Source organism: Anas acuta, chromosome W (assembly GCF_963932015.1).
Source record: "Anas acuta chromosome W, bAnaAcu1.1, whole genome shotgun sequence".
NCBI classification, from domain to species: domain Eukaryota; kingdom Metazoa; phylum Chordata; class Aves; order Anseriformes; family Anatidae; genus Anas; species Anas acuta.
The window spans coordinates 152,224-176,058 of record NC_089016.1 but is presented as its reverse complement, the minus strand read 5'-3'; the positions used below and the strand labels follow the sequence as shown (position 1 = coordinate 176,058).

Sequence of the window (23,835 nt, the reverse complement as noted above, 5' to 3'; positions counted from 1 at the left end):
ATCACGGGGTCCATCCATCAGGAGAAAACCGCTCCAACCTGGGTCCCCCACGGGCAGCAGCTCTTGTCAGATCACCTGCTCCTGCGTGGTCTCCTCTCCACGGGCTACAGGTCCAGCCCGGAATCTGCTCCATTGGGAGTCTTTCACAAGCCACAGCCTCCATTGGTGCAGGTCCACCTGCTTCACCGTGGTCTCCTCCGCAGGCTACAGGGTGGAACCCTGCTCCGCTGTGGTACTCCATGGGCTGTAGGGGGACAGGCTGCTTCACCATGGTCCTCACCACAGGCCACAGGGGACTTCTGCTCAGGCACCTGGAGCACCTCTCCCCCTCCTTCTTCACTGACCTTGGCTGTTCAAGGCTGTTCATCACTCCTCTCACTCTCTCAGCTGCTATGTGGCACAGCGTTCTTGTTTCCTGTCTTAACTATGCTCTCACAGAGGTGCAAAACAACATTGCTTATTGACTTGGCTCTGGTCAGAAGTAGGGCACTTACCTAACATGGGGCAGCTTCTAGATTCTTCTCACAGAAGCCACCACTAAGGCCCCCTGCTATCAAAACCTTGCCACATAAACCCACTACAGCCTCGCTTTCTCCAGCCTAAACAACCCCAAGCCAAACTGCTAACGGCCTTGTTGGCCACCTGAGCACATTCCTGTGTCATACTCATATTGTTCATTTCTTTGTTGCCTATTCTCATCCTTATTTCCATTTAAAATTCTTCAATCAGACAGCTTTGTGTGAATCAGCATCCCCACATTCTGTCACTTTCCTTATCAGTTGGCACAACTGACCAGGTCTGGCTCCCATCACAGCCTCCCTTATCAGCATCCCTTGGTGCCCTGGAAAAGGTCCTTGACCAGATACCATGGAAGGAGCAAGACCCTCTGCTTCTGCATACCCTTACACAAAACCTCCAGGAGGGTTTGGGAGCTCATTGATGACATCTGGCTTACAGAATTGACTGAGGAGCCACTGAGGTGAGGTGACCTGCAGGACCTCATACTAAGAACTCAACAGGAAGTGCTCAGGGATTTTAAGGAGGTGAGAAGGTAGAGTTGGAATTTCTTCCTCATACCTAATCTAAGTCTATGCTTCTTATAGTTTCAAATGATTGCTCCTTGGTCTTTCATCACTCTGCAAGCTCATGAATGGTCTAACCTGACACACAGGAAGTACGTAAAGGTGGCAGGAGGCTGGCACGAATGAGAAAAGGACTCCTGACCAAAATCAACAGGAGAAGGAGGCAGGTAAATGGTGGGAGCTTTCTGCCTCCCTGCATCAAAAGTTCGGTGATTCTGTACATGAGAGATTTGTTACAGTTTATGTGTTTAGGGAATGGGAGGAGATCGTGGGGAAAGCTCCTGGCTAGACAGAGGGTCCAGGTCCAGCTGCTGAAGGGATCCATACTTCATGATTTCCTGTCAAACATCCCAGCAGACAAAGAGCCCAGCATTCAGTTACTCTGATTCTGGCTTTGGTTGCTTTGTAGTGTCATTGGGTGTTTCAGAGATGGTTCTCATGGTAATTCCTGCCTGTTATAAGTTGCCCCCTTAATTAATTTTCAGAGAGCATTGCATTAATAATAGAAAGGAATTTATTGACTAAGCAACAGCAAGCAAAACAGCGCTGGGCAGCCAGGGAGTCTCGGCTCCGCCAACGGCACGCACCTCACCCCCGCCAGGGTCCCTTTTTATATCTTGGTAATTCCGGGATTACACAGCACATCCTGGTATATTCTGCGACTGCGCGCACTGTTGCTAAGGGGTTGTCTCTGTCCCTCTGGGTGGTCATGAAGATGAAGGCCATAGTCTTCCTCGGCGTTATGGTTCAACTTCTTTTTTTATTTGGTCATGTTGGCCCAGCGTGAGACAGGAAGGCAGGATGTTGATACACTTAACGCCTTCTTTGCCTCTGTCTTCGATGCCGATGATGGGCTTCGGGACCCAGGGTGCCCTGAGCTGGAGGACCGGGACGGTGGGGATGACAAACTCCCTGAACGTGTGCGGGATTTGCTACTCCACCTGGATCCCTACAAGTCCATGGGTCCGGATGGGATTCATCCCCAGGTGCTGAAAGAGCTGGCGGACGTCATTGCGGAACCTCTCTCAATTACTTTTCAATGATCCTGGGAATCTGGAGAGGTCCCAATAGACTGGAAGCTGGCAAATGTTGTGCCGATTTTCAAGAAGGGTCAGAAAGAAGACCCTAGCAATTACAGGCCTGTCAGTCTCATGTCAGTGCCTGGTAAAATCATGGAGAAGATGGTTCTCGAACTTATTGAGGCGCACCTGGGGGACAAAGCAGTCATTGGTCTCAGCCAGCATGGGTTTGTGAAGGGTAGGTCCTGCCTAACTAACCTGATTTCCTTTTATGATAAGATCACCCGTATGGTGGACCAAGGGAAACCAGCTGATGTGATTTTTTTGGACTTCAGCAAGGCTTTTGACACGGTTTCCCATAGGATCCTACTGGACAAAATGTCCACCATACAGCTAAATAAAAACATCATACGATGGGTGAGCAATTGGCTAACGGGCAGGGCCCAAAGGGTTATGATGAATGGGGCTGCATCAGGCTGGCGGGTGGTCACCAGTGGGGTCCCTCAAGGCTCCATTTTAGGGCCGGTACTTTTCAATATTTTTATAAACGATCTGGTTGTAGGAATAGAAGGTATTTTGAGCAAGTTTGCTGATGACACCAAACTTGGAGGAGTTGTGGACTCGGATGAGGGTGGAAAGGCCTTGCAGAGGGATCTGGATAGGTTGGAGAGCTGGGCGATCACCAACCACATGAAGTTCAATAAGAGCAAGTGCCGGGTCCTGCACCTGGAACGGGGAAACCCTGGCTGCACGTACAGACTGGGCGATGAGATGCTGGAGAGCAGCCTAGAAGAGAGGGATCTGGGGGTCGTGGTAGACAGCAAGTTGAATATGAGCCAGCAGTGTGCCCTGGCAGCCAGGAGGGCCAACCGTGTCCTGGGGTGCATCAAGCATGGCATCGCTAGTAGGTCAAGGGAGGTGATTGTCCCGCTCTACTCTGCGCTGGTGCGGCCTCACCTCGAGTACTGTGTGCAGTTCTGGGCACCACAGTATAAAAAGGACATGAAACTGTTGGAGAGTGTCCAGAGGAGGGCTACGAAGATGGTGAAAGGCCTGGAGGGGAAGACGTACGAGGAACGGCTGAGGGCACTGGGCCTGTTCAGCCTGGAGAAGAGGAGGCTGAGGGGAGACCTCATCGCAGTCTACAACTTCCTCGTAAGGGGGTGTCGAGAGGCAGGAGACCTTTTCTCCATTAACACCAGTGACAGGACCCGCGGGAACGGGGTTAAGCTGAGGCAGGGGAAATTTAGGCTTGACGTCAGGAGGGGGTTCTTCACAGAGAGAGTGATTGCACACTGGAACAGGCTCCCCACGGAAGTGGTCACTGCACCGAGCCTGTCTGAATTTAAGAAGAGATTGGACTGTGCACTTAGTCACATGGTCTGAACTTTTGGGTAGACCTGTGCGGTGTCAAGAGTTGGAATTGATGATCGTTAAGGGTCCCTTCCAACTCAGGATATTCTATGATTCTATGACTAGTTTAGCAACTTATCAGGAGATGGTTACACGAGCTTTGCAGCAGGGTCTTTGAAGAAATGAGGCAACTGAGATGCAGAAGGAGAGAAGGGGAGGGGTTTCTCTTTTTTGTTACAGTAAGCAAAAGAATTTTCATGGTGTCTAGCCAAGTATTATACAGTTCCTTACTTCAGCAGGGAGCTTTTGCAACTCCCGCTCCTCAAACAGAATTCCTTGTTTTTATAATACAAAAGACAATGAACAAACGTTTATTGTGTATTACACTGCCTAGGTCATAAAATTCCACTAAACAAGTACCTCCCTTAATGCCTGTAGATTGAAGACACTCCTCACACTGTTATCATATGAGAATCACCACCATTAGGGTGAGCCATCTGCACTCAGCCATGAACAGGTGACAAAACAGAGCTTCAGTGCAGATGGACCTTGGGGATCTCCAGCCTTCATCCAGCAGAAACCCCCTGAAGTTGGCAAGGAGAAGTGGATAGTGTTGCACGTGGGGCAGAATATCTGCATCCATCAGGGCAGGATTGGATGTGAGCAGCTGAGGGGAAGGAGAAAGGTCTGAGGAGAAGGGCCTGGGAGCTACAAGGACACCATAGGAGCCAGTGGGACATGCTGACAGGGAGCAAAGCCAGCTCCTTACGGGGATGCACTAGAGGCAGTGGGGGCCATCCAGACCACTGGAGTTATTGTTGCCCTCAACTCAGTGCTGCCTTGGCTATTTCTGGAGCAGTGTGGCACAGGCTGAGGGCTTCTTTGGCCCTGTGTCGTCCAGGCTCTGGGCAGTAGAGAAGTATGCAGAGACTGCTTGAGGGGTGGTTGCAGTGATGCTGGAGTTTTTCCTCCTAGTAAGAAAGAGCATGAGAAAGAAAGAATATCATAAAATTCAGGTTGGCGGATGGTGAGATAGGGGCTGAGGTGAAATGTTACTTGAAAAGCAGAGCTGTGGTGCAAGAGATCACCCAGAGGGTGTCTGGATCAGCCCGTGTCTTTGTGTTTCATAGACTACTGAGGGCAGATGGGGAGACATCAGTCATGGCACGAAGGTTCTCTGGTGACAACATGATGAGAAACAGGACGGGTGCCTAAGCCCTACATGGAAACAGGTGTAGACATGGAACAGCATAGGACAGTGTGTGGTGGTTATGGTCAAGGATGTTTTACAAGATGAAAGCCCCCTACAGAACCAACAGCTTTGTCTGCTGGGCTCTGGCTCTTGTCTCTCTCAGTGATGCCTACGAGGAGGCACGTCATCCTTAGAGCATTAAGGTCTCAATGCCTCGTTATCCCCTGCCAGGAGCCTAGGAGATGACCACCTGTGGCTTTGTCCTTGGCATTGCCAAAGAAACCTTGACACATCAAGGTTTCCTAAGCCTCAGGGCCACCTTTCCTTGGCCTTCGTCTCCCCTTCATCACTGCCTGCAGTTTTCTTCTCTAACAAGTCCCTGGGGAGGCTTTGTCTGTAATGTCCCTCAGTGGGACGCATTAGTGCTGCTAGTCTTTGCAGTTTGCATCAGACTAGGACTACTTGAGCAATGATTTCCATTTCCTCTCAGTGTCTGAGGCTCGCGGGCTCTGCCCCGACCCACCAGAGGGGCCATTATCGTGCCTTGGTCTTGAAGTGTGCTGCTGAGCTGGGCTGGTCTCCTGGTATGGAGGGAAGGAGCTCCTGGCAAGCGGACAGCACTGCAGAGAGACAGCTGTACCCAGGAGCAGCTCCTCTGCAAGGTGCAGCAGGGCTGGGGGCACTGCCTGCAGCTGACATGGGGAGCGGAGAGAAGGGGAAGAGTGGTTCATGGTAGCCTGGGATCAGAAGGGAGAAGAGAGGTCACGGGGGGAGAAATCTCCCCAGCCACCTCACCACGGTAAGTCTCTGGGTGCAGGGCAATACCGCTGCACACCCTGCCAGGCTCTCCTGGAGCTGGCATATCCCTCAGCTGATGGGAACTGTCAGGAGGGCACCCGGTGTTGGAGTTGAAGGTCATGCAGGGCTTGTGTGCTGCAAGGTCAGTGTGCAGGGCCCAAGGGCTCTCTCCTGGGCCTGGCTGCAGGCTGTGAAGCCAGGGGTGCAGGCAGGTGTGACCAGGGCTGTGGTGCAGAGCAGGGTCCTGCCGATGCCCATTGGCTACTGCCTGGTCAGGCTGCTCGCAGCCCCACACCACCCCAAGCTGAAGCAGAACTGCCACACCACCCACTGCCAGCAGAATTGCAAGGCAACAGCTACCTGATGGCAATGCAGTTTTTACAGTCTTCTTCTATTCTCCTGCCCATGTCCTGGAGCAGTCTGATAGTAATGGAGAAATAAAATCAGTATTAGACACTAAGGCTCCCTGAGCAGTGCTGCATGTCCATGAAGCAGCTCACAAAATCCCTTCATATGCCTCAGCCTACAGACAGTACCAACATCACCTTTGTTGTTTCTTGAGGAATTATTCGACCTTCTCCTTATGGCCTGACATCGGGGAGACGTCACTGGCCAGTGGAACTCTCTGATCAGTCCAGATTCTTTTACCTGTTCCTGTAGACCAGGACTGACTGCTGCAGAGCCCATAGCAGACCCCTCTGCTTGTTGCGGCAACCTCAGACACCAACCAGAGGTAAGCCAAGCAGCTGCAGAAAGCTCTTCCTGAAATGAATGAGGCAGTATGTTGTTTGTGTGGTGTTTGTTGAGACATGCAATGGATTTTAGTCAAAGTTCTTAAATTTTGCACTGTCATTTCTTCTTTTGGACAGGTTCCCTTGCTCAGAGGCAGTAAATGTGTAACAGCAGCTCCATCACCGAGTTTCTCCTCCTGGCATTTGCAGACACGCGGGAGCTGCAGCTCCTGCACTTTGCACTCTTTCTGGGCATCTATCTGGCTGCCCTCCTAGGCAATGGCCTCATTATCACAGCTGTAGCCTGTGACCACCACCTCCACACCCCCATGTACTTCTTCCTCCTCAACCTTGCCCTTCTCGACCTGGGAGGCATCTCCGCATCTGTTCTTAAAGCCATGGACAATTTTCTCTCGGGCAAGAGGACCATTTCCTATGCAGGATGTGCTGCACAGGTCTTTCTCGTATTCTTTTTCTATTCATCAGAGATTTCCCTTCTTACTGTCATGGCCTATGACCGCTACATTGCCATCTGCAAGCCCTTGCACTATGGGACCTTCCTGAGCAGCAGAGCCTGTGCCCGTATGGCAGCAGCTGCCTGGGGCAGTGGCTTTCTTCACGCTGTGCTGCACACTGCCAGTACATTTTCATTACCACTTGGCCGTGGCAATGCCCTGCACCAGTTCTTCTGTGAAATCCCCCAGATCCTCAAGCTCTCCTGCTCAGACTCCTACCTAAGGGAAGTTCGAATTACTACTGTCAGTGCTTTTCTTGTGTGTGGGTGTTTTGCTTTCGTGGCTCTGTCCTATGTGCAGATCTTCAGGGCCGTGCTGAGGATCCCCTCCCAGCAGGGACGGCACAAAGCCTTTTCCACGTGCCTCCCTCACCTGGCTGTGGTCTCTCTGAATGTCAGCACAGTCATATTTGCCCACCTGAAGCCCCCCTCCATCTCCTCTCCTTCCCTCGATCTTGTTCTGGCTTTTCTGTATTTGGTGGTGCCTCCAGCATTGAACCCCCTCATCTACAGCATGAGGAACCAGGAGCTCAAGGATGCTGTGTGGAAAATTAAGGCTGTGTATATTTCGTAGGTCAGAACTGTCTGACTATTTTTCACAAATGACTCAAAAGGCTACTCTTGCTAATCCTTGGTATGCAGCCAAGCCTGACCTCTGTTTTTGTGTTGTTGTGTTCTTCTTGTGTTTTCTATGATCTTATGCTGAATGTTTTTTCCCAGTTTTGTTCTTGGAATATTAGACCACAAAGAAATTCTTCATTTTGCTTTTGTATTTAAACAAGTTAAAGTGCCTTTTGGTCTTATATCCTTCCTCTGAGACATTTTCTTCTTCTGCACAAGCAGTGTCCGTGTGCAGGGGAGGGGGGGGGGGGTGGAAGAGTCAGGCCCAGCAGCACGGCCAGGGAGCACCTGGTCCATGCAGAGCTGCTCTCTTGCCACTGCCACCCTCTCCTTCTGAGCCCTGCTGGTGGTGTAAGGCCTGGCTGCTCCTGGAGCTTGGTGCCAGTGCTGCTGTGTGGCTATGCTGGGACCGCAGGCAGGGACAGGCAGTGGGTACTTGGGTGACACAGCTGGCCTCCACAACAGCATTTCCATCCTAAAAGGGCCATGACTGAAAGCTCACGTCCTCTTTCAGAGCTGCTGTCAGATCCAAACTTGCCCAGGGAATAGAATCCAAAGAGGCTCTACGCTCTGCCAGGCCGGGCATCTCTGAGTCCCCCAGGGCCACAGAAGAGCCACTGTGGGAGGCGGTCAGTGGCAGGGCCCCCACCAGCTGGCTCTGCCCCTCACCCTGTCCAGCATGGCCCTGCAGAGAGCTCCCCCTGCCCCGGGCACCACAGCAGCCTCGTTCTGCAGAGCAGCACCACCAGCTGGGTTGTGGGGAGCATGGCAAAAGGCTGCAGCAATGGCCAGCCAGGCCAGCACAGATGTGCTCACCTGAGAGAGGTTCCCTGGGAGATGGGATGTCCCGGGAGAAGAGAAGGGCCTTCCCCACGTGCAGGGGAGACACGGGAACAGAAACCCTTTGCTGCTGCTGCCAGTAGGCAATTCATATGTTCATGGCGAGAGGTACAGGAGCAAACACAGAGGCCATCTCTTATCTCTAGGGGGGTCATGAAAAGCAGTGGGCAGACAGTGTCTTCAGGTCCCTTCTTTCTAGCGGAACAGCTATGGAGCAACTGCCTGAATAGCACAGAATAGGTCAGGGGGAAGGCACCTTCAGAGACCATCTAGTCCAAAATACAAGACCTGAATGCAGCTCTGAGATGTGCTTCCTTGAACCCGCGAGCTCCCTGTGCCCTTTCTTCATGCCTTGGGACATCTCAGAAGAGGGCAGAGCAGGGCAATGCACTGCAGGGCTGAAGTGTCTCCCAGCCTCTGGCAGTGGCTGCAGGAGCCAGAGGGACACTGCAAGTGCTGCAGAGCGCTGCCTGTGTGTGCAAGGCAGGGACTCGTGTCTCCAAAAACCATGTGTATGAGCAGTGCATGAGGCCAGCTCAGATGTGGGCATCTTAAAGAGCCCTGACATTTCTCTGGCTGGGTCTCTAGAAACAACCCCCAGTGTTCCTGTGAGATTTCTCTCAACGCTCCTTGCACAGGTTCATTGCAAGTACCCCTCTGCCATTTCACACTACCCTGCCTTTCAGGACGAGTGCTGACAGCCAACTGGTGGCTGTTGGTGACAGACAACATGGCTTCACTAAAGACAGATGGTGGATATCAAATCCAGTGGCCTTCTATGACGGGCTTATAGCATTGGTGCTACAACATTTGTCAGTGACATGAACAGTGTGACTGAGTGCAGTCTCAGTGAGGTTGCTGATGACGCCAAGCTCGGTGGTGTAGTTGACATGTGGGAGAGAAGGGATGCCATCCATAGGGACCTGGACAGGCTTGAGAGAGGGGCCTCCTGAGATTCAACAGGGCTAAGTGGGAGTATTAGAATGAGTCTGGACAAGGCCAAAAAGATGACTGAAAGTCTGAAAGACTGAAAGTCTGGGGAACCTTTTCAGTAAAGACAGACTGAGAAAGCTGGTGGTATTCAGCTTGGAGAGACCCTACAGTGGCCTTCCTATACCTAAAGGGGGCCTCAGGGAGTATAGTAATGAGACAAGTAATATTTTACAGCCAAAAGGAGGTACTTTTAAATTAGATATAAGGAAGACATTCTCTCATTTGGGGTGGTGATCACTGGAACAGGTTTCCCAGGCAAGTTGTGGCTGACCCATCCCTCACATATTTGTGGCCAGAAGCCTCCTTTGCCATAGCAAGGGGGAGAACCCCCCTTGCAAAGCTGCTGCTTAACCTCACCTCTTACCCATGGCACCTCCTCCACACCACAGAGCCCAACCTCAGCTCTCACTTTGCCACAAGCATTCTGCATGGGCACTACAGGGCCTAACTGTACTGCATCCTGCCCTGGCTCTGCCAATCCGCTGGGCAGGGGAGAGGGTGATGACATGAAAGGGATGCATTGGGGTGTGGAACAAGGGGCCTGGCAGAGACTAGGAGTTGAGGGAGAGGACAGGGCAAGGCAGCAAAGGCAGCATAAGTGGTGCTATTGTTGCAGGGCCAGGTCTATGCCTGCAGCCTGAGTGGGGGCAGCAACTGGCAGGAGGCGAGGGGAAGCCAGGAAGCACCTCCCAAGGCCACTTCTAACAGCAGAGAAAAGGCCAGGGCTGAGGGGAGGGGACCAGGCTGGAAGGGCAGTGGTGAGGTCCCTGCCGCTGTGTGGCCTGGATGCCCTGCAGGAGATGTGCTGGCCAGCAGGCCTTGTGAGGTCACCCAGTGCATCACAGAGCACCCCAAGGCAGCAGTGATGGCACTGGAGAGGTGGGTGGCAGAGCCCAGCCAAGGGCTGGCTGTGGGCCCCCTCTGTTGCAGCCAGCTGATGGAGTACGGCAGGAGTAGGGCAGGCAGAGCTCATGGCCACCATGCTCATGGTTACCTTGCCACAGGCTGTGGTAGAGCTTGTGGCATAGCTGCCACATCCCCAGCCCCTCAGAAGGCACCACAGCTGCTGGGACAAAGGCAGAGCTTGATATAGAGCCAAGAGAAAAGGTGGTCATTGATGAGTAAGTTGAACAAGACTGGACCCAGTCTTTTGCACATTTTTGCACATTACCAGAGCGATGATATAACAGGAGGGAACCTTGAACTACAGCTGAGCTGGGGAAAGAGCTCCTCCACCACACTCAGCACTCGCAGGGGAATTCCATCAGGGCCCACGCACTTCAGGATGCCCAGTTTCTCTACGTGGTTCCTGACCTGAGAATCATCCATCAGGGGGAAGTTTTCCTTGCAGAGGACCTTGTGAAACTCTGGGATTTGGTGAATTCATCTCATTCTGTTTTCCAAGGAGAAGAGAGCCTGTCTTTCCCATCTTGTGATGTTCTGCATCAGGGTCAGACCGACCCCATACATCATAGCAAGCTTGGATCGGACTGCAGGAAGAGCAACCAGGATGAAAAGAACCTGGGCACAATCAGGGATGCCATATGAGCCAGCAGTGCTAAATACAGATATGGTCATGTCCAGATTGGGATGCTCTAGGAGGAGGGGACTCTCTAGGAGACTGATACGCATGCTCCAGTAGGAGGGTTTGGATTCCGGAAACTAATTATACTAACCCTATTTTTTCTAGAAGTAGTAATGACTATGTATTAGCCTAGGAGCATAAAAATCAGCTGCTTGATGTAACTGTTGTGCATCTTGGTGGAGCAGAGACTCCCAGTGCACCCATCGCTGTTTGCTTACCTCTATGCCTTTAATAAATTGTAAACTTTGATTGTAACCCTATTTGGGACTTAGCCATTTATTACAAACCGGAAGGGAAAATGGTTTTGGCATGCGACAGGCTCGGACAACCCGTGGGGAGATATCCAGGGGTACTGATAGGGCCGGAAGGCCCTGACATAACAGAGCTTTTGTCCCCTTGGCGATGGCTTTTGTCTCTGCCCCTGGGACCTATGAGATGACACATTGCGCTCCTGGCACTGGAACCATGTGGCCGTCTTGCAGCCCTGTGCAGTGGTATTGTACCGTTCTGTTTTTGTTGCCATCATGCACTCTATATCCTACTGCCCCTTGAAGAGCATTGTGAGGGGCAGAAGCTCTGTTCCCAGAGGCTGGGTGTCAGGCCTTGGTGTTTGCTTTAATAAAACACATCAAGGTTTCCTCCACGTCAGGGCCACCTTTACTTTGCCTTTGCCTGTGTGTCATCACTGCCTAACATTTTCTTCTCTAACAAGGCCATAGGGGAGCTGTGGTAGTGATGGTGCCCAGTGGGACCAATTAACACTCCCAGAAACTTCAGCATTTCTTCTGGCCTTCCCTTCTTGTGCAGCATATATACACATCACCTCTCCGCATCAGAGGTCCATGGCACCAGATACACCCTGAGGCTCATAACAATACAGAGAGCACTCTTGTGCACTCTTTCTTCCCAGCAGTTCCTTCGAAGCCTCAGATTAGATTTGTACATCTAATTCTGGAGATTTCAGGAGGGTAGTGAATGAGGGAGATTTCAATAGGCAGTTGATAATAAGGGAGCTTTTTCTTCAAGCGACATTCTTTATTGATTTATTTCAATTGCCTGACCTCTCCCATTGCTATTGATCCTGAAGGTCACCTAAAGAGGCCTGGTCAGCTTGGAAAAGCAGTTCCTTGAGGCCAGACACTTGGTGGGCAACCTTGCTCCTCACCCCGCCCAACCCCACCATTTCTCTCAGGAGCCACCTGGGACTTGCAGAACTTCTGCTGCCATCAAACTTCTTCACTCAAGGCTACAGCTGCTTGTTACAGCTTCTTTGCACCAATTCACATCTCTTTTCCCCACAGATCTGCCTGCACAGAGGTACTGAGAGCAATGGAGAGGGACAGGCTTCCCATGGAGAGCAATGGGAGTCTCCCAAAACAAAACAAAAAAACAAACAAATAAACAAAAAACCAAACCAAACAAAAAAAAAAAAACACCAAAAACAGAACAAAACAAACAAAAACAAAACAAAACAAAACAAACAAACAAAAAAAACTTAGACATGGTCATTTAATAAGAAGAGGTGGGAACACCTGATAGGTGGGAGCGACCGGACTCACATCAGAACAGACACATGACACAGTAACGGTAGCGCAAGGAGAGGGGAAGATCAATATTTCTCATACAATTCAGACACTTCTTAGGAACTCCCCTTCTGGCATGGTGAGAAAACACTTCCATGTCATAAACAGAGCTCAAGTGTTTGAAGTGATGAATATATGCTCTCTTTTATTTGTATTATTTTTTCCTTTGTTAGAATAATTTGTTTACCTTTCAGGCAGACCTTGTTGGTCTTTTTGTAAACACCCAGTGCCACGTTCTGGAGGTGTTTGCCTGGGGCTGGCAGCTCAGGTGAGAGCAAAGTGGGGAAACACAGTGGATGTCTAAGGCCAGCAGGGAAACAGATGCAGACATGCAACAGCATAGGACAGCATGTTGTGACAGCATGAACACTTCAATCAGACAGCGTTGTGTGAGTCAGCATCCCCACATTCTGTCACTTTCCTTATCAATTGGCACAACTGACCAGGTCTGGCTCCCATCACAGCCTCCCTTATCAGCATCCCTTGGTGCCCTGGAAAAGGTCCTTGACCAGATACCATGGAAGGAGCAAGACCCTCTGCTTCTGCATACCCTTACACAAAACCTCCAGGAGGGTTTGGGAACTCCTTGATGACATCTGGCTGACGCAGGTGACTGAGGAGCCACTGAGGTGAGCTGACCTGCAGGATCTCATACTCAGAACTGTTGTGTAAATGCCTGAAGTAACTAGGAAAATAAAACTAACATTCACACTTTTAAGGAAAAGGTACAGCATTGAAGAAGCTTTCAGGGTAGGGCATAACTGCATTACCTGAGCGTTCCCTAGACTCACAACCTTAGATGCTATCCCGCTGGGGAAACTTGGTGTGCTAGCCCTAAGGAACAGCACGGAGCGTAGAGTGGAGTGGAGACACCACGGCTAGGCTCTGTAATCAGGTGGGGCCTCGATTGTTCTTGTGCACAAAGCTGCTCTTTTTGCTACCCTGAGCCAAAGACCTGTCATGTTTTGACAAACGCTGTACCCTAGTGTACTTTTTGCTCATTATAATATCATTATAATACCAAAACGCAACTCCATCCCAAAAGCTACCCACCTCCAAGGTGCGACCACCCCTCACTGAGCATGCGCCCTGAATTTCTCGGAGCCTATTACTTTAAACGGAGACGGGAAAACTTTACACCAATCATAACTAAGATATGCTTGACTAGAGCCACTCAAGCTCCACCTAAAAGGTAGAAAATAATATAAATTGGCCCAAGAGAGAGGGGACGTTAGGGAAGATACCACCGTCAGGGGAGATACCATCCCGAGGAAATACAACATCCTTACGAACATCCTGACTCCTGGGACCAGTCGACGGCCTGAGCCTCTCTCCCCCCCCCCATTGGGACGCCTTTGGGTGAGATCTGAATACTTGCTTATAAATCTCTATAGAGTCTTTGATCCTTTTAACGTGTTTATTTCTAGGCTGCGCACCTGTAACACCTACAACACCTATAACATCTGTAACATCTATAACACCTAACACATCTGTAACATCTATAACACCTGTAACATCTGTAACACCTATAACACCTGTGTGTTTCATGCATACTAGCTTGCTATCGCCGGCAATCCAAAAGAACCTGATTATCTGTTGCTGTAATAAACCATACTTGATTGCATTGTGATAGCTCTCATTAATGCAACTAGGGTGAGGGTGGTTATCCATGATAGTTCAGTGTTCTGAATCTAACCAGACCCCCAGACGGTTAATGCGTTTTTGGTGAATGTCTGAACGGACCCCCAGACGGTTAATGCGTTTTTGGTGAATATCTGACCGGACCCCCAGGCGGTTAATGTGTTTTTGGTGAATGTCCTACTGGTTCAGTACTCTGAATCCAACCGGGCCCGTAACGGTTAATCAGCTACACCCCTTTAACGCGACAGTAAAATTGGCGTAGTCGGCAGGATTGCTATGGATAAACTTCTGCAAAAATACAAATGTGCCCCTTCCCAGGCGGGGAAGGAGTGGGCCCAAAAGTTTTGGAAAGATGAGGAAAAAGTGGTGGAGTGCATAGAGCAGTGTCAGGCTTCATGAAAGATTGGTCAAAGAAAGGGTAAAGGTGCAATTTGTGCTGTGTTAGGAGCTTGTTTGACTTGTGCTCAGCAAGAAGCTAAGGAAACTCCTGCTCCCAAACTGATCTCTGATGCGGAACATACCACTTTGAAATCAGAGAATGAAATATTGAAGTCATCATTGGCTTTTGAAAGGGAGACAGGAAAAGCATTAGGAGTCAGAGTGGATAAACTTGTGAGTGAAAATAATTATCTTAAACAATTGCTGGAGAGGGTTAGTCATCTGTTAACTAAAATACAGCCCTGTGCTCCGGTTAAGCAGATTCGTAGACTGTTGTATAATGCAGACCCTGAAAGTTGGGATGGTGATATCTGGTTTGACAGTGATGATGGTGTTGAAGAGGTTTCTGACTCTGAACCTCAATTGGTTTCCTTGAGACCTTTGGTTAAGACTGAGACTACTGTTGATGACAATGATGAAATCCGCACTACTGTGCGAACGATTCCGTGGTCGCCAGCGGAGTTGATTAAAATACAGGAGAAGTTCTCAAGGCGACCAGGGGAATCGGAAGTGGAATATGTGTGACGAGTTTCTCTTGAAGGAGGAGATCGAATTATGTTGAGTGAGGAAGAAGCAGGTGGCTTTTGGGGACCTGGAGTGTTTTTAATCGCCACACCAGGAGACCATAGTTACTCTATCACTGCACGGGTGGCATATTGGGCAGGTGGTATAGATCCCCAAGAGAGAGGGGAACCCCTGGAAATTAGATCTACAGGCTATTCTGACCTGGCTGTAGCAGTACAAAAAGCAGCCTGTATTCAGGCGATATATGAAAGAGATGAATTTAGGAAATCCGCGATGTTAGCTCCTATTGATCCGGTTCGGTTAACCCCTCTCATCTGTGGACTCCCTGATTGTCTTAAGATGTTTGTAGCAAACACCCAGGATCGCATACAAGCTGCTCATAGGGATGGTGATCGTGGTCGTAGGCAGAATCCAAACTCTCCTATTCCCACATGGAGTAAATTTGTCCAAGACCTAGATAAATACGGATGCCGAATGGGCTGGATTAATTCATCCAGTATTAAGCCCCAAGATCACTCTCGGCGAGTCCGCCAAATCCATACTAAAAATCCCAGATACCCTAATTTTAAAAACAGGTTCAAATTTAATAAAGAATGGGATGAGCTCTGGCGTAAGGCCCTAGCTTTGGGTGCATCCTGACCACTCTGTGGTCCCAAGCCTATGTTAAATACACTGGGATTTTGGGAACACAAGCCTTAAAGGAAAAATCAAACTTAGCTACCGTGGTTATGCATGGAACTGAGGTGTTTTCGAGACACGAGTGGGGCTGGGATGAGAGATGGCTTCCACTTCTAAAGGGAAGGACGGGAGAAGAAATCCGAGTGGGGTGTAGAATGGTTAATGGCTCAACTCACGAGAAAGCCACATTAATAACAATATCTGGAAACCAAGTGACTACAAAGTCCTGTGCTACAGATGAGTGGGATTGTTGGTATAATTTTACCCTGATAGAACCCACTACTGTAACTTGTATATGGCAACAACACTGCTCAGGTTCAGGCCTGTCGCAGTCATGGTGTACAGGACTACTATTTAGATTCAAAATAGATGTGGTTGAACCTGAACCAACTACACCACCTGACCTAACTCCATACATTACATTTGATATACTGCAGTATGGAAGTAGAAATATACCCAGTGACACCATAACACCTTATGATGATCCTTGGAATCATGCATTATCACGATACAGCGCAATCATTGGAACACCTCAGAACAAAAGGGGCCTAAATTTATCTACCTTAGTTTTACAGGGAAACAAAATATTTTTGAAAGATGAATGGAGTTGGAATGATTCTCTAAAAATGGCTGAACTTCAAGCCACATCTGGCCAGCTAATACAAATTGGTTGTCGAATAACTAATGGATCCACTTATAATCGGCCGACTGAAATTAAGACAGTATACACTGATTCTACTAGACCACAAAATTATAGTACTGATTGTACTAAAATAACAGAACCAATTTTTGATTGCTGGTACAATTTTACTTTCACCAAACCTATAATTGTGTACTGTCTTTGTGGTTACAGAGGCACAGAAATAAAATATCAGTCGACGGGCTGAGCCTCTCTTCCCCCCCCATTGGGACGCCTTTGGGTGAGATCTGAATACTTGCTTATAATCTTTTAACGCGTTTATTTCTAGGCTGCGCACCTGTGACACCTGTAAACACCTCTAACATCTATAACATCTATAACATCTGTAACATCTATAACACCTGTAACATTTGTAACACCTACAACACCTATAACACCTGTAACATCTGTAACACCTATAACACCTGTGTATTTCATGCATACTAGCTTGCTTTCAGATAGTCACTATCACCGGCAATCCAAAAGAACCTCATTATCTGTTGCTGTAATAAACCATACTTGATTGCATTGTGATAGCTCTCATTAAGTGCAACTAGGGTGAGGGTGGTTATCCGTGATAGTTCAGTGTTCTGAATCCAACCAGACCCCCAGACAGTTAATGCGTTTTTGGTGAATGTCTGAATGGACCCCCAGACGGTTAAAGCGTTTTTGGTGAATGTCTGACCGGACCCCCAGGCGGTTAATGTGTTTTTTGGTGAATGTCCGACTGGTTCAGTACTCTGAATCTAACTGGGCCCGTAACGGTTAATCAGCTACATGCCTTAACGTGACAGTTGCCCCGTCCCAGGTGTAGGACCCGGCACTTGTTCTTGTTAATTTTCATGTGGTTGGTGATCGCCCAGCTCTCCAATCTGTCCAGATCTCTCTGCAAGGCCTTTCCACCCTTATCAGAGTCCACAACTCCTCCAACTTTGGTGTCGTCAGCAAATACGCTCCAAACACCTTCTAGTCCTACATCCAAATCATTTATAAAAACATTCAAGAGGACTGGCCCTAAAATGGAGCCTAAAAGGGACCCCGCTAGTGACCATCTGCCGGCCTGATGTGGCCCCATTTACCACAACCCTTTGAGCCCTGCCTGTCAGCCTGTCAGCCCCACCAGCTCACCTATCATTTAATGTTTTTGTTAGGTTGTATGCTGGACATTCTATCCAGTAGGATCCTATGGGAAACCGTGTCAAAAGCTTTGCTGAAGTCCAAAAAGATCACATCAGCTGGTTTCCCTTGATCGACTAGATGGGTGATCTTATCATAAAAGGAAATGAAATTTGTTAGGCAGCACCTACCCCTCATGAACCCATGTTGGCTGGGACCAATGACTGCATCGTTTCTCAGGTGCACTTCAGTAACTGCAAGGATCATCTTCTCCATAATTTTACCAGGCACTGACGTGAGACTGACAGGCCTGTAATTGCTAGGGTCTTCTTTCTTACCTTTCCTGAAACTTTGCACAACATTTGCCAGTTTCCAGTCTACAGGGACCTCTCCAGATTCCCAAGAGCATTGAAAAATAATTGAGAGAGGTCCCGCAATGACGTCAGCCAGCACTTTAAGCACCCTGGGATGAATCCCACCTGCGCCCATGGACTTGTATGGATCCAGGTAGAGCAGCAAATTGCACACACGTTCAGGGTCTGTTGCGAGTTTGTCATTCCCACCGTCGTGGTCCTCCAGCTCATGGCACCCTGCCTGGGTCCTGCAACCCATCATCAGGGTTGAAGACAGAGACAAAGAAGGCATTAAATGTCTCTGCTTGCCTATGTCATTGTCTGTGAGGAGACCTTCCCCATCAAGTAGTGGACCTATATTTTCTTTGGTTCTCCTTTTTCCTTTCACATATCTAAAAAAACTATTTTATTGTCTCCCACAGACATGGCCAGCTCCAACTCTAGTTGGGCTTTGGCCACACAAATTTTCTCCCTTCAAACACGAGCAGCATCCCTGTATTCCTTCCTCATCACCTGACCCTCCTTCCAGCAGCCGTACGCTTTCTTTTTTTGCCTAAGCTCCAGTAGAAGATCCCTGGTCAGCCAGGCCGGCCTTCTGCCCCACCTGCTTGACTTCTGATATTTTGGAATTGCCTGATCTTGTCCTTTTAGGAGGCAGTGCTTAAAGATTGACCACACTGATGGACACCCACCAATGCCTTCAAAAGCAGTTTCCCAGGGGACCTTGTTGACTAGTTCCCCAGCAGCCCAAAGTCTGCTTTCCCCATATCCAAGGCTGAAGTTTTGGTGGCAGTTTTCCTCCTGTCACCAAAAATTCTAAACTCAACCACTTCATGGTCACTGACCGAGACGGCCGCCAATTGCCATATCTCCCACAAGACCCTCTCTGTTCTCCAGCAACAGATCTAGGAGGACACTTTTCCTAGTTGGCTCCCTTAACACCCGCACCAAGAAGTTATCATCTAGGTGTTTTATGAACCTCCTGGACCTGCTTGTGTCAGCTGTGTGGTGATCCCAGTTGACGTCTGGCAAGTTGAAATCCCCCATAAGGACAAGGGGGTTGATTTGAAGGCATCTCTTAGTTCTGCAAAGAATAATTCATCGGCGTTGTTGTCCTGGCCAGGTGATCTGTAATAGACTCCCACAACAACATGACCTTTATTTGTTTGTCCCTTAATCCTTACCCAGAGGCTCTAAACTTTGCCATCGCCAACTTGAAATTCCACACAGTCCAGCCCATGCTTCACTTACATTGCCAAACCGCCACCTCACCTACCCTGCCTGTCCCTCCTGAAGAGCCTGTAATCATCTATTGTAACACACCAGCCACAGGACTCATCCCACCAGGTTTTGCTTATGCCGATGATGTCATAGCTGTGGGACTGGGCCAGGACTTCTAGCTCATCCAAGGCCAAGACTTCTAGCTCATAATATATATAGGTATGTATTTTCCTGTAAAATACCCTAGCATGGAAACAGCCCAACATTCATTTACTCTGGTCCTGGTTTTGCTTGCTTTGTAGTGTCATTGGGTGTTTCAGAGATGGTTCTCATGGTAATTCTTGCCTGGGTAGGAAATTCCACTAAACAAGTACCTCCCTTAGTGCCTTTAGAGTCCTGACACTCCTCATGGTGTTACATAATGAGAGACACCACTGTCAGGGTGAGCCATCTGCACCCAACCGTGAACAGGTGACAAAACGGAGCTTCAGTGTGGGGGGGATTGACCTTGGGAATCTCCAGACGTCAGCCAACAGAACTCCCCTGAAGTTGGCAAGGAGAAGTGGATAGTGCTGCACGTGAGGCAGAATACCTGCATCCATCGGGGCAGGATTGGATGTGAGCAGCCGAGGGGGGGCCCTGAGAAGGGCCTGGGTGCTACAAGGACACCATAGGAGCCAGTGGGACATGCTGACAGGGAGCAAGGCCAGCTTATTACGGGGCTGCCCTAGAGGCAGTGGGGGCCATCCAGACCACTGGAGTTATCGTCCGCCTTGACTCAGTGCTGCCATGCCTGTTTCTGGAGCAGTGTGGCCCAGGGTGCAGCTCCTGGTTTTGAAGAAATGCAGAGAAACTGGAGAGTGGGGAGGAGAGGTCTGCCAAGGTGGGCTTCAGGGCTTGAAGCACATGAGATGGAGAGGTTGAGAGACCTGGGCTCCTTTGGCCCTGTGACGTGGAGGCTCCAGGAAGTAGAGAAATAGGCTGAGACTGCTTGAGGGGTGGTTTCAGACATGTAGGTGCTTTTCTTCCCAATGGGAAAGAGCATGGGAAAGAATGAATATCACAAAATGCAGCTGTGAGCACTGAGACTGAGGTGGAGGAGAAAGGTTCATTGAAGGACAGAGGTCACTCAGAGTCCCTGGCTTTGTGTTTCATGGATTACTGAGGGTAGATGGAGAGACATCAGTCAAGGCAGGAAGGTGCTCAGGTGAGAACAACATGAGGAAGCAGGGTGGATGCCAAAGTCCTGCAGGGAAACAGATGCAGATAGCATAGACCAGTGTGTGGTGGTTATGGTCAAGGTTCTTTTGCAAGGCTGAAAGTCCCCAACAGAGGGAACATCTTTATCTGCTGATCTTAACTCTTGTCTTTGTCAATGACACCTGTGAGGAGAGAGTTTATCCTTACAGCAATAGGGTTTCAATGCCTCCTCATCCCCCTCCAGGAGCCTAGGAGATGTCCTCCTGTAGCCTTGTATTTGGCATTGTCCATTCCTACACTGAACTGACCCAGCAAGAGCCTTAAACCCCACTGGAGGAACAGGATCTCCCTTCCCCGAAGCTGGGGTTAGGGCCTGACTCTTGGACTTGATGGGACACATCGAGGTTTCCTCAGCCTCAAGTCCGCCTTAACTTTACCTTTGCCTCCGTGTCATCACTGCCTGCACTCTTCTGCTCTAACAAGCCCATGGGGAGCTTTGTCAGTAATGTCCCTCGGTGGGGCTCATTACCACTGGGAGAAGCTTTGGAGTTTGCATCAGACTGACTATTTGAGAACTGTCTTCCATTTCCCCTCAGAGTCTGAGGCTCCACTGTGCCAACCCACTGGGGGCTTCAGTAAAATGCTTTGAGCCTGTGCTACTGAGCTGGGATGGCTGGTGGGGTGGAGGGAGGGAGCTCCTGGCAAGCAGGCAGCACTGCAGAGAGACCGCTCTGCCCAGGAGCAGCTCCTCTGCAAGGTGCAGCAGGGCTGGGGGCGCTGCCTGCAGCTGACATGGGGAGAGGAAAGAACAAGGAGATAGGTTCATGGTAGCCTGGGGTCAGAAGGGAGAGGAGAGGTCACGGGGGGAGAAATCTTCCAAGCCACCTCCCAAGGTAAGTCTCTGGGTGCAGGGCAACGCTGCTGTGCACCCTGCCAGGCTCTCCTGGAGCTGGCACAGCCCTCAGCTGATGGGAGCTGTCAGGAGGATGCCCGGTGTTGGAGTTGAAGGGCATGAAGGGCTTGTGTGCTGCAAGGTCAGTGTGCAGGGCCCAAGGGCTCTCTCCTGGGCCTGGCTGCTTGGGGCCAGTTGCAGGCTGTGAAGCCAGGGGTTCAAGCAGGTGTGTCCAGGGCTGTGGTGCAGAGCAGGGTCCCTGCTGTGCTTTGGAGGCTGTGTGTCAGGGCAGGGCCTCTGCCGCTTGCCAGGCTCAGCACTCAGCATATCTGGGGAGCTTCCCAGGGGCTGTGGGAAGAAGCTGTGAGTGGAAGGAGCCCCCGTGGCAGGGCAGGGTCCTGCTGCTGCCCAGAGCCTGCTGCCTGGGGCAGTCTGCTCACAGCCTCATACCTCTCCAGGGAACTTCCCAGCAGAACTTCACAACAAGAGCTACCTGAAGGAAATGCACATTCTAATGTTTTGCTTTGTGGGTTGTTTGCTGAGATATGCAGTGGATTGTAGTTAAAGAAGTCCTTAAATTTTGCACTGTCATTTCTTTGTTTTGTCAGGCTCCCTTGCTTAGAGGCAGTAAATGTGTAACAGCAGCTCCATCGCCAATTTCCTCTTCCTGGCATTTGCAGACACGCGGGAGCTGCAGCTCTTACAATTCTGGCTCTTCCTGGGCATCTACCTGGCTGCCCTCCTAGGCAATGGCCTCATCCTCACAGCTGTAGCCTGTGACCACCACCTCCACACCCCCATGTACTTCTTCCTCCTCAACCTTGCCCTCCTTGACTTGGGAGGCATCTCCACATCTGTTCCCAAAGCCATGGACAATTTTCTCTGGGGCAAGAGGACCATTTCCTATGCAGCATGTGCTGCACAGATCTTTCTGCTACTTTTTTTCTTTTTAGCAGAGTTTTCTCTTCTTACTGTCATGGCCTATGACCGTTATGTTGCCATCTGCAAGCCCCTGCACTATGGGACCTTCCTGAGCAGCAGAGCCTGTGCCACTATGGCAGCAGCTGCCTGGGGCAATGGCTTTCTTCACGCAGTGCTGCACACTGCCAATACTTTTTCAATACCTTTCAAACACACTAATGCCCGGGATCTCTTCTGTGAAATCCCCCAGATCCTCAAGCTCTCCTGCTCAGACTCCTACCTAAGGGAAGCTGTGATGTTTGTGCTTTTTACTTTTCTACTGCTGGGGTGTTTTGTTTTCATTGCTCTGTCCTATGTGCAGGTTTTCAGAGCTGTGCTGAGGATCCCCTCCCAGCAGGGATGGCACAAAGCCTTTTCCACATGCCTCCCTCACCTGGCTGTAGTCTTCCTGTTTCTCAGCACTGTCATGTTTGCCCACCTGAAGCCCCCTTCAGTCTTTTCTCCTTCCCTGGACCTTTTGCTGGCAGTTCTGTACTCGGTGGTGCCTCCAGCATTGAACCCCCTCATCTACAGCATGAGGAACCAGGAGCTCAAGGATGTAATGTGGAAACTGATGGCTGGGTGTATTTCATAAGCCATAAGTTCACTGCATTTTTTGGACAATCACTCATAATGTTACTCATGATAGGCCAAACCTGATTTATATTCTTGTTTTGTGTTTGGTTTTTTTTTGTTGTTGTTGCTTATTTTTTTTTCCAGTTTTATTAGAATTGCTGTTCATCATTAAACCTCATTATTCCTTGTGCCTTGTGTATGTAAACCAATTTAAACCAATTACAGTGACTCTCACTTGCTGAAGTGACTAGCTCCAGGGAAGAGGTATTCTGCAGAGGGATCAAAGTGTGCAGTGGTTTCCCTTCAGGAGCGCCCCCGTCCCCCCTGTAGTACAAAGGAAGCCTCTGGGGAGTGTAAACAACCAGGAGCATTGTGCACAGAAGAGGCAAACAGGGCATGGGGTGCTGTGTTGGGTCTGTCTGAGCTGGAGTCACCTTTTCCCTGCAGCAGCCCACACAGTGCTGTGCTCTGCACTCGTAGCTGGAACAGCACTGATACCACTCCAGTGTTGTGTCTGTTGCTGCATAGTGCTGGCACAGCATCAGGACTCTTTCCAGGCCCCCAAGAGCCAGCAGGCTGGACGTGGGCAAGTGATGGGGAGGGGACATTGCCAGGGCAGCTGATCTAAACCAACCAAAGGGATATTCCATAACACCTAATGTCACACTCAGCAATAAAAAGGGGGGCTCTCGTGGGGAGAGGGGGCTGTTCCTCCTGAACAATCACTACGCTCTTTGAGGCCCTGCTTCCCAGGACGTGGCCGAACATAGCTCGTTGATGGGAAGCAGAGAATAAATTTTTCCCTCTCTCTGTGCTTCCGCGTGGACCTATTGTTTCTTTTGTTTCTTTTTCTCCTCATTCCCTTTCCCTCTAATTAAACCTTTCTCATATCATACCTCGAGTTTTCTGTGTTGTATTTTCTCCTCTTTGAGGAGAGGGGGAGTGAGAGAGCAGTTGTGGTGGAGCTGAGCTGCCCACCTGAGTAAAACCACCACAGGGGCCAGTCAGGGTATGGTGTGGTGGTCTGCGTGGTAATTCATGCAGGTAGGGTGCTCCAGTGAGCTCCCGTGTCTACTGGGTCTGTCTGGGGTGGAGTTAACTTTCCCTGCAGCAGCCCATACAGTGTTGTGCCCTGCACTTGGAGCTAGAACAGCAGTGGTATCACACCAGTGTTGTGTCTGCTGCTGAGCAGTGCTGGCACAGCATCAGGACTCTCTCTAACCCTCCTAGGGGGTGGGCAGAAAA

At 49.9% G+C, this 23,835-nt stretch overlaps 1 protein-coding gene across 1 annotated transcript; it reads left to right on the top strand.

Moving 5' to 3' along the window:
- Positions 1–6,336: 6,336 nt before the first annotated feature.
- LOC137847447 (olfactory receptor 14C36-like) lies at positions 6,337–14,915 on the top strand. The gene is made up of 3 exons (XM_068665717.1): positions 6,337–6,933; positions 14,103–14,163; positions 14,677–14,915. Exons 1-3 carry the CDS (start codon positions 6,337–6,339, stop codon positions 14,913–14,915), a joined length of 897 nt encoding a protein of 298 aa, XP_068521818.1.
- Positions 14,916–23,835: the final 8,920 nt, after the last annotated feature.

Bases quoted from the DNA above. Each gene is read 5' to 3' on its own strand.
- LOC137847447 (XM_068665717.1), top strand. From the start codon at position 6,337: ATGTGTAACAGCAGCTCCATCACCGAGTTTCTCCTCCTGGCATTTGCA. The intron at 6,934-14,102 runs GTCAGTGCTTTT...CCGGACCCCCAG, and splicing joins GGGAAGTTCGAATTACTACT to GCGGTTAATGTGTTTTTGGT. The intron at 14,164-14,676 runs GTAACGGTTAAT...TGTATAATGCAG, and splicing joins CTCTGAATCCAACCGGGCCC to ACCCTGAAAGTTGGGATGGT.